This window comes from Saccopteryx leptura, chromosome 1, assembly GCF_036850995.1.
Source record: "Saccopteryx leptura isolate mSacLep1 chromosome 1, mSacLep1_pri_phased_curated, whole genome shotgun sequence".
Classification (NCBI taxonomy): domain Eukaryota; kingdom Metazoa; phylum Chordata; class Mammalia; order Chiroptera; family Emballonuridae; genus Saccopteryx; species Saccopteryx leptura.
The window spans coordinates 254,302,633-254,313,669 of NC_089503.1; the positions used below are offsets into that span (position 1 = coordinate 254,302,633).

General features: G+C 40.5%; 1 protein-coding gene across 1 annotated transcript in view; it reads left to right on the forward strand.

Annotated features, from left to right (window-relative positions):
* LOC136388291 (zinc finger protein 699-like) overlaps positions 1-10,776 on the forward strand; it is a 343,451-nt gene extending 332,675 nt beyond the window's left edge. Inside the window, 2 exon segments of the mRNA XM_066360217.1 lie at positions 9,681-9,854; positions 10,627-10,776. Coding sequence (XP_066216314.1) covers positions 9,681-9,854; positions 10,627-10,776 — 324 coding nt within the window.
* The last annotated feature ends 261 nt before the right edge of the window (positions 10,777-11,037 follow it).

Sequence of the window (11,037 nt, forward strand, 5' to 3'; positions counted from 1 at the left end):
TTGGCTCCAGCATGGTGTCACCATTCCAACCAGAAATTGGTACAAATGCTAGGGTTATAGCTAATTTTCTTAAAGTAGTTGCTTTCCTCATATTTCTTCTGGCTATAGGACATCTCAGTGAAATCTTGTATCAGTGAAATCCGATATCACTAACATGCTCATGTTTAAGCTTTCCATTTATCTAGACCCAGGCATAGTTGAAGGAGCTGTTTGCCATCTCAGCAGCTTCTTTCTCAAATATTTTGATGGTTATTTTGTTGGTCCTGCCACAGTTGTACATCTAGTTATACTAGATGGTTAGTAGTCGTAGCCATCTCAATCTACATGTCCAGTGATGATGATGATCTGAGTCTTTTCTTGATCATTTTAGCTCAGATTTAGCAGTGGTTTTCATGGCACTGTTTTGGCAGCAAACTCTTGGTGAAAAAGATTCTATATTTAACTTTTGGCATTTTAGTTTTGTTGTGTCTTGTTATGGGTCTTTTGGGTTCTTTTTGTCTAGAAGTCTCTGTGTCTCCTAATTTGGGTGTCTATATCCTTCATCAGGATAGGGATGTTTTCAGCCATTATTTCTTATGGTTTTCTGTCTTTTTCTTCTCTGGTACCCCTATTATGTGAATGTTGGTATGCTTGATGTTGTCTCACTGGTCCTTTAAGCTATCCTTGTTTTAAATTCTTCTGCCTTTTTGCTGTTTTGATTGTCTGATTTCCACTCTCTTGTGTTCCAGATAACCGATTTTTTTTCTGCATCATCTAATCTGCTGTTGATTTCCTCTAGAATATGCTTTCATTCCAGTTATTGTATTCTTCAGGTCTGATTGGTTCTTCTGTTTTCTATCTCTTTGTGGGCATTAGCACCAATTTTTATCACTTTTTCTATGGTTTTGTTTTGTTTAGTAATTTTATAACCGTTCCTTTTAGAGGAGTGGAAGTAGACAGACTCCTACATGTGCTCTGACCAGGATCTACCCAGCAACTCCCATCTGGGGCTGATGCTCTGCTCATTTGATGCCAGTGTTCACAACCGAACTATTTTTAGTGCCTGAGGTAGAAGCTCCATGGAGTCGTCCTCAGTGCCCGGGCCATCGTGCTCGAACCAGTCGAGCTACTGGCTGTGGGAGGGGAAGAAAGAGAGAGAGAGGGAAAGAAGAGGGAGGGGGAGGGGAGAAGAAGCAGATGGTCACTTCTCCTATGTGCCCTGACTGCGAATCAAACCCAGGACATCCATAGGCCGGGCCAATGCTTTATCCACTGAGCCAACTGGCCAGGGCCCACAACCTTCCTGACACCATGAAGAAATAATTATAATACCTTCAGCATCCACTGTATCATCTAGATTATTTTAGTGTTTGTGAAGCTGCATATTCTTTACAAATATACTTGAGCCCATTTGTGCTGTTACATGCAAACTGCCCACCTTGAATGGGCATCCCTACTGTTGAAGGCTCTAGAGGTTGAAATTGCCATACAACAGGCACACCTGGCAGTGCCCCCAGAGACACCTTCGTTATAAGGCTTCAGAGACTGCCTCTATACCTCCTGGAGTTACCTGTGATGGCCTGAGGTTGTAATTTCTGTCTCCCTTTGTTCTTAGTTATGTTTAATAGCTGTTTGTGAATGTTATTAATATTGTCAAAGAAACAACTATTTTTGTTTGAATTTTCCACAATTATATTGATTACTTTTCAAATTTTTATTGTTATTTTATTCTGCTTACTTTAGGTTTAATTAGCTATTCCTTTTATTACTTTGTATGTTAGATGCTTACATTAATGATTATAGATTTTTTTTTGCTAGTGTATTTGTTGAGTGGCATAAATTTCCCTTTAAGCATTGACTTTGCTATATCCTGCAACTTTTGAAGCTGTGTATTTATTTCATGGAGTTTAAAATAATTTTTAATTTTTTTGAGATTCCTTTTTTTGGAGAGAGGGACAGACAGGCAGGAAGGGAGAGAGATATGAAGCACTTTAGTTGTTCATTGATTGCTTTCTCATATGTGCCTTGACTAGGGGGCTCCAGCTGAGCCAGTGACCCCTTGCTCAAGCCAGCAACCTTGGGACTCAAACAAGCAACCATGGATCAATTTTATGATCCTGTGCTTAAGCCAGCAACCCCATGCTCATGCTAGTGAGCCTGTGTTCAAATCAGTGACTTTGGGGTTTCAAACCTGGGTCTTCAGAGTCCCAGGTTGACACTCTATCCACTGCGCCACCACCTGATCAGACAAGACTCCTTTTTTTGGTTTCACATATTATTTGGAAGTATCTTTTAAAAAAAATTATTGATTGATTTTAGCAAGAGTGGGAGAGAGGCTGTTCCTATACGTGCCCTGACTGGGGATCAAACCAGCAACCTCTGCACTTTGGGATGATGCTCCAAGCAAGCAAGCATCTGGCTCAAAGTGGGCTGGAAGTGTCTTTCTAAATGACTACATATTTGGGGTTTTCTCAGTCATGCCTCTGTGATGGGAGAGTATATTTTCTTTGATTTCTGTTCTTTCAAGTTTTGTTAAGGTTTGTTTTTATGTCCCAGGATGTGTTCTGTCTTGGTGATTGCTCCATGTGAACTTAAGAAGAATGTGCATTCAGTGCCCTTATTGCATGAAATATTTCATAGATTACAGTTAAATCCATTTCTCACTTGGCATAGTTGAGTTTATTTCTGTGCTAGGCGATATTCTTTCTGCTAGAATATAATTCATGGTAAGAGGTTATTGAAGTTGACAACTAGTGTTTTTTTTTTTTAATTTTTGAATTCTGTTTTTCCTTATGTAGTTTGCTTTAATTCCAGTATTTGTTTTGCATATGTAAAGTATTTTATCTTAGCTTCTTTCAATACTTATTGTTTGTCTTTGACCTTTGTCTAACTTAATATGAGACTTGGTCATGCCCTTTTGTTGTTTCCTGGAGTTTCCTAGAGTAACAGTTCAGTGTCTGTCATTATTTTTTTAATTTCTGTCTTTAATATATTCCCATTATGAGTTTTTAAATATTTTCTTTAAAAAAGGTTGTCCTAGGGTTCATGGATATTGCTTTCTGTCTTTTTGGTTTTTTGTTTTTGCATTATTTTTCACTGAGATAGATTTGAGTCTGATCATGTTTAGACCAGAATATTTGGACCATATTTTAAAATGTCATGTTCATTTTCTTTTTCCCAATTTTCATGACACCAGGATGCCCTGTGACCTAAATTATTATATGGATCTAAGAATAGAAGTTCATTGCAAGTTTTGGGGCTTTTTAAGCCTGTAATTGATGAAGTGATGTCTTATAAGTTACTTTGAATTCCAATCCAGAAACTTGAAGTCTCTGGCTACAATTATTGATGATTACTGACAGCTTTAAAACTTTTTTTTTTTAACAGAGAGAGTCAGAGAGAGGTACAGACAGAGAGGAAGGGAAAGAGATGAGAAGCATCAGTTATTTGTTGCAGTATCTTAGTTGTTCATTGATTGCTTTCTCATACGTGCCTTGACTGGGGGGCTACAGCAGAGTGAGTGACCCCTTGCTCAAGCCAGCAACCTTTGGATCATCCTTTGGGCCATGTCCATGATCTCATGCTCAAACCAGCGACCCTGCACTCAAGCTGGTAAGCCTGCGCTCAAGCCGGAGACTGCGGGTTTTCAAACCTGGGTCCTCCGTGTCCCAGTTCAACACTCTATCCTCTGCGCCACTGCCTGGTCAGGCCAGCTTTAAAACTTTTTCACTTCTTTTTTCCCTTGTACTCCACATCTATCCATCCAAGGTAGGAAAAGATACCCAAGCTTCACCCTGTGTATGAACTCTGACCCTACCCCACCTTCTAAGCTCAATAAAACAACAAGTTCATGCACCTGTCCTTGCTCTCTCTGCTATCTCATGCCTGCTTGAGAGGGCTGCTTTACCTTCCCCTCCCAGAAACCTCAATTATGGAAATCATAAACCCTTTCATAACCTATTGGCAGTGTGTGGAGTCATCAGCTGAGAGACTTTTATGCCCAGGGGTTATCATGCTTCTTTACTCAACAGGGGAGCTTAAAATTGACAGAAGAAGGGAAGGTATTGTCCAGATACACAACTACTTACTCTTGTGTTATCATTGCCTACAGTAGTCAGTATAGTAACATGCTGTATAGGTTTGTAGCCTAGGAACAATCTGCTATATATAGATATATATATGGCCTTTGTGGTAGGCTACATAATCTAGGTTTGTGTATGCACACTGTATTATGTTCCCACAGTGACAATTTGTCTAACAACAGGTATCACAGAATGTATCTTTGTTATTGGTGGCACATGATTAACATTTCAGCTCATCAAATAGTACAGAAAGAAAGGAAGAACTGAAGCTGATACATATTATAAAAGGTAAAAGCAATGATTCTTCATAGAATGTGGAGGAGGAGTAGGAAGCATCCACTCATGGTTACTTCTCTCATATGTGCCTTGACCAGGCAAGCTCAGGGTTTCAAACTGGCAACCTCAGCATTCCAGGTCGATGCTTTATCCACTAAGCCACCACAGGCCAGGCTGGAATATTTTCATTCAGCCAACTGCAAATGATTACTTGTAATTCCTGGAGGACTTTAGTAGGGTATGGCCTGCTGCACCTTGTTAAAACTTGCATTACTAAAGGCTAAAAAGACTCACATATTTGGTGATTGGAAAGCTTCTAGTTCTTAAATTTTATTCTTTGAATGTAGATTTGACCCTGATTTAGGAGTGTTATGAATTGTGAGTAATAAGGAAGAAAATGAATGAATTTTTCTCATAATATATTGATGATATTAAAATGGTAATATTTATTTTTAATTTTTATTTTAAAAGATTTTATTTATTGATTTTATAGAGAAAAGAGAGAGAAAGGTGGAGGAGGAGCGGGAAACATCAGCTCATAGTTGCTTCCTGTATGTACTTGATCAGGCAAGCCCAAGGTTTTGAAACAGTGACCTCAGTGCTCTAGGTTGAATGCTTTATGCACTGTACAGGTCAGGCTTTTTTTTTTTTTTTTGTGGCAGAGACAGGGAGAGTCAGAAAGATAGGGACAGACAGGAAGGGAGAGAGATGAGAAGCATCAGTTTTTCATTGCAGCACCTTAGTTGTTCATTGATTGCTTTCTCATATGTGCCTTGACCATGGGGCTACAGCAGTCCCAGTAACCCCTTGCTCAAGCCAGCAATCTTGGATCCAAGCTGGTGAGCTTTGCTCAAACCAGATGAGCCCGCACTCAAGCTGGCGACCTGGGGGTCTCGAACCTGGGTCCTCCACACCCTAGTCCGATGCTCTATCCACTGCGCCACTGCCTGGTCAGGCCAGGCTATTTTTTTTATTTGTATAGCATTTCTGTCATTTCTCAACATACTTTGAACCCTACCATTAGAGAAATAGAAATGTAATGTGATCACAGTAAAATGGAAACAATTTCCATGTGTTCATGATGATGTTAAATTTATGAGGGAATAAGTGTGGACAGAGAGCAAGTTTCTGATGATCAAGTTATAAATAAATGTTTGGAAAAGATAGAATCATATGTAATAGGTGTCCAGTGCTGTCATTCTCACAAACTTGACATGTATTTGAATTGTTTTAGGGCTCATTTGTCCTTGAAGATGTGATTGTAAAGTCCACCGTGGAGGAGTGGGCTTCACAGAAGAAACTCTGCAGAGATATGATGTGGGAAACCTCCAGGAACCTGGCTTCAGTAGGTAAGGATGACAAGTTCCCTTCAGTTCCTCATTTGGATGACAAATGTTTCTTACCTATCAACATATTCTAAGATATATAATGTAGGAAGGAAAGATATTGGCAAATTGTCACAATTCATCATGAAAGTAGAATGTGATAGTGTTCCCATAATTTCTAATATTCTGTAATTATTCCGGGTCTGCTTTTTTTAGGTAAAAAATGGGAAGATCATGACATTGAAGATCAATGCAGAAACCAGAGGAGAAAACAAAGGTGATCACAATCACAATAGAAAGCGGTGTTTTAGAAGAGAAACCTTTTCTCGATGAAATTTTAAAGAGAAGAAACCAAAATAACCCCAACATTAAATGTATTACTTGGAAATTTTTCACCAAATTACATTATTTACATGACATAATGTTTGCAAAAAAACCCCCAAAACATTATTAAACCTTGTACAGTAATACCTCGGTTTTCGTTGACTTCAGTTGTTGTTGCTTTTGGTTTTCGTCGATTTTTTCTGTGAAAAATTTGTCTAGGTTTTCTTTGGTTGCCTCGAATTTTGTCAGCGTGCCCATGTGTTTTGCAAAAACAAAGGGCGACCCACGCGTTCTCCTGCTCAGTGTGGTGTTGTTTCTCTTTGTGTGAACATGACCCTGCATGTCTAGCCAAACAATTCCATTGCTTTCCAATATTTTTGTGCTTTTTTTATGGATTGCAAGTGCTAATACTATATAATACATGTAAGTAATTTCTGCATATACAGTATTTGGTGTAATGTGTTTATTTTGCGTTTTTCAGTTTCAAAATGTATGTAATGCACATAAGATAAAATTACACGTGCTCAAATCTCATTGTCTCTGTTAAGTGTTTCCCTTGCTAATAAGTTAACCCTTTCCTTTTAGCTCCACCATGGGACCAAAGAAAGTCTCCAGAGCCAGCAGCCCTTCGAAGAAGAAGGCCAGGAACTTGATCAAGTTGAAAAGGAAATCACTGAAAAATATGAGAGCAGCTTCAAGATTGCTGAAATCGGCTGCATGTACAGGAAGTCACCATCCACGATAAGTGCCATGTGGTGAAAAAGGAAGCAATAAAGGAGGCTAATGTAGCGAAAGGTGTGAATGTGCTAACGAAACAGAAATCGCAAACAATTGAAGATGTTGAGCAGTTATCGTTAATTTGGATCAATCAAAAACAGTTAGATGGCGATTCTGTTTCAGAGGCCATCATATGTGAAAAGGCCAGACTGTTGTATGCCGATCTCATTTAGAAAATGCCTGGGGCCCTGGCCAGTTGGCTCAGTGGTAGAGTGTCGGCCTGGCGTGTGGAAGTCCCGGGTTCGATTCCCAGCCAGGGCACAAAGGAGAAGCGCCCATCTGCTTCTCCACCCCTCCCCCTCTCCTTCCTCTCTCTCTCTTCCCCTCCCGCAGCTGAGGCTCCATTGGAGCAAAGATGGCCCGGGCACTGGAAATGGCTCCTTGGCCCCTGCCCCAGGTGCTAGAGTGGCTCTGGTCGCAACAGAGCGATGCCCCGGAGGGGCAGAGCATCGCCCACTGGTGGGCGTGCCGGGTGGATCCCGGTTGGGCGCATGCAGGAGTCTGTCTGGCTGCCTCCTCATTTCCAGCTTCAGAGAAAATACAAAAAAAAAAAAAAAAAAAAGAAAGAAAATGCCTGAGACAAGTGCTTGTGTACTTAGTGATTTTAAGGCCGGCAGAGACTGGTTCGAAAAATTCAAGAGGCGCACTGGCCTACACAGTGTAACTAGGCACGGCAAAGGTGTGAGTTCAGACCAGTCTGGGGCCAAAAACTATGTGTCTGAATTCAAAGAGACAGGGGAGAATGTGCCTTCTTCAGAGATTAAGGACATCTACCCAGCTAAAGCTGTTGTAGGACATGTCTGCAACTTGTTTAATGATAATATCTTTCCCCATTTTAGGCAAATCTTAAAGAGGCAGCAGAAACAGACCTCTTTGGACAGCTTTTTTGTGCGACATGGGTCCACTGACTCTGAAGCTGGTCCTAGTGCCAAAGGACCAAGAAGGGAAGCGACCTCATATAGTGCCTTGATACCTAAGGTCCTTATGGTGGGGGATTCCCCTTCCAAACAATATCTGCACTTCTCTCTCCTCCTTGCTGTCTTCCATATGCCAAGAAGAATCTTCAGAAAGGTAAAGGCCATGTTAAATGTTCATTTATTCTTTACATTAGTCTTTTATATTCATTTTATATTAATTTCTTATTGTTTTTATTATTAAACACTACATTTATTCTCTATAAAATGTGTTTTTGGTATGTATTTTGGAGTGTCTAGAACGAATTAATTGGATTTACATTGACTCATATGGAAATAATTGCCTCAGGTTATGTCGGTTTTGGATTTTGCCGATTGTTTTCAGATGGATTATCAACGAAAAACGAGGTATACCTATATATATAAACATCACTGTTTCATTAATAGCAAGGAGAAACTTATCTTGCAGAGCCTTCATTATGTTACATTTAAAATAATTCAGGCAAAAGAGAAAACCTACTCTTTGGTATGAATCATAAATATGTAGTATAGCCCTGGCCGGTTGGCTCAGTGGTAGAGCACCGGCCTGGCGTGTAGAAGTCCCAGGTTTGATTCTCAGTCAGAGCACACAGGAGAAGCGCCCATCTGCTTCTCTACCACTACCTCTCTCGCTTCTCTCTCTCTCTCTCTCTCTCTCTCTTCTCTTCCTCTCCTGAAGCCATGGCTTGATTGGAGCATGTTGGCCCTGGTGCTGAGGATGGCTCCATGGCCTCGCCACAGGCACTAAAAAATAGCTCTGGTTGCAACGGAGCAGGGGCCCCAGATGGGCAGAGCATTGCCCTCTAGTGGGCTTGCAGGGTGGATCCCGGTCAGGGTACATGTGGGAGTCTGTCTCTTAAACAAACAAACAAATAAATATGTAGTACAAATATTTTTTTATTTTATTCATTTTTAGAGAGAGAGGAGTGAGAAAGAGAGCGAGAGAGAGAGAGAGAGAGAGAAGGGGGGAGGAGCAGGAAGCATCAACTCCCATATGTTCCTTGACCAGGCAAGCCCAGGGTTTTGAACCGGCAACCTCAGCGTTCCAGGTCGATGCTTTATCCCACTGTGCCACCACAGGTCAGGCTGTAGTACAAATATTTTAATAAATATAAAACAAACTCATAAAAATCATTAATAATGTGCTTCTTGGTTTTTACAGAATTCTTATGCTGAAGAGAATCTGTGATGAGAAAAAAGTTAAGTGTGGAGAAAATATCAGTCTTATTCCAGATCTCAATCTGAACAAAAAAATCTCTTCCTGCAGTAAAACCGTATGAATGCAGAGTATGTGAGAAAGCCTTCATGGCTTAGTCATCCCATAGTAGGCACGCCAGATGTCACACTGCACGCAAGCTGTCTGAGTATCAAAAATATGGAGAGAAGCCGTATAAGTGTAACATGTGTGGGAGAGCCTTCAGTTCTTGCCAGTGTATTAAAAACCATGAAAGAACTCATAATAAAGAGAAGACCTATACATGTAAGAAATGTAGAAAAGTCTTCATGGGGCTCAAATTTCCTTCAAAGACACATGATCACACACACTGCAAATGCTCCTTATAAGTGTGGGTAGATGGAAAAGCTTCAAAACTTCTCTGCAGACATGTGAGAGGGCTCACACTGGGGAGAACCTTTATCACTGTAAACACTGTGGAAAAGCCCTGGCAAATGATCGAAGTTGTCAAAGACATGAGAGAACTCACACTGAAGGGGAATGCTATGAATGGAAGGTATGTGGGAAGCCCTTCAAATATGTCAGTTCCTTAAAACAAAACAAAAGGACTCAGAAAAATCCTATGAATGTAAGGAATATAGAAGAACATTCAAATACTACAGCTCCTTACAAATACATAAAGATATTCACACAGGGCAGAAATCCTATGAGTGTGCACACGGTGGTAAAGCTTACAGTTAGCTCCCTTAGAGTACACATGAAAATGCTCGCAGGAAACACTCCCTACCAGTGTAAGGAATGTGGGAAAGCATTCACTCGCCATAGTTGGTATCGAAGAAATGAAAGAACTCACACTGGAGAGAAACCCTATGTGTGTAAACAGTATGGTAAAAGCCTATGGAGATCACAGTTCCTTACAAAGACACGAAAGAAAGCATACTGGATCTTTCAATTACATTTGAGAGTACACACTGGAGAGAATCCATATAAATGGAAACAGTGTGAGAAAGCCTTCACTCATCACTCTTCCTTACAAAGCATCAGAGGACTCACTGAGTAGACCTAGTGATTGGAAAGAATGTGGGCAAGACTTAACTTTGCCCACATCTTTACGTGCGGAGGCTCCCACTGAAGGCTTGACAAAAATTGATTTTTAATGTTCCAGAAAACTTTTAAGGTTAAAGAATTATTAAAATTGTAAATAATTGTGTTGACTGAGTTTTTTGTAAGCGTGTTATTGCAATGTGGATTTTTACTACAGTTGATCCTTCAACAACTCAGGGATTGGGGTGCCAACCACCCATGTGGTCAAAAATCTTTGTAGGACTGAAGCCAGTCCTCCACGTGGTTTCCCAAGCACAAATTGAAACAAATGTTTGAACTGCTGCTTAGAAGTGAACCCATGAAGGTCAAACCTGTGTTGTTCAAGGGTTAAATACTCAGAAATGAGTATTGCAGTGATACAATTTTAGGAGTTCTTTCAACAATATTACTTATTAGTAAGTAGTGATTTTTTCATGTTAGGTAATGTCCATTTATTATTTGAAGCCTAGTGGATTTAAATTGCATTCAAGTGTATTTTGTGATTAACAGGAAAGGTTAACCCATAAATATATAGACATCATTTATCTTCATTTAACATTTGATAAAAAATTTTTTTGTAAAAATAAGGAGAGATTGTCACCACAGATTTTAAAAACCATTATGTGCTGTGTGCACCATGTTGCATCCACCAGGTACGAGAACAAACGTCGGAGACTTTCAGGAGTTTAGATGTTACTTTATTGGCCAGTTTAACCTGCGCAGGGGCGAACTCCCAAGATGTCCGGAGACACCGTACTCACAAAGAGCTGAAAACGGGAGTCGCACCTGGCGCTTACAGCTAGGTCCTTATATATCCTAAGTGAGCAAGCATTATACAGAAGCAGATGTGGCAGTTAGCTATTGGCTAGGGAGGTCGCACGCAGCATAGCAACAGGGGCCGGCATAGCAACAGGGACTGGGTTTAGCTTAGTGGCAAATTTCAAACATAAACCTCTGTTCTCAGCCTCACAGGGGCCCTATCAGCACTCCCTGTTCCTGCCAGCACTCCCTGTTCCTGCTCCTTCGATAGTTACACTCTGGCAGTCAGCCACAGCACATCTCCC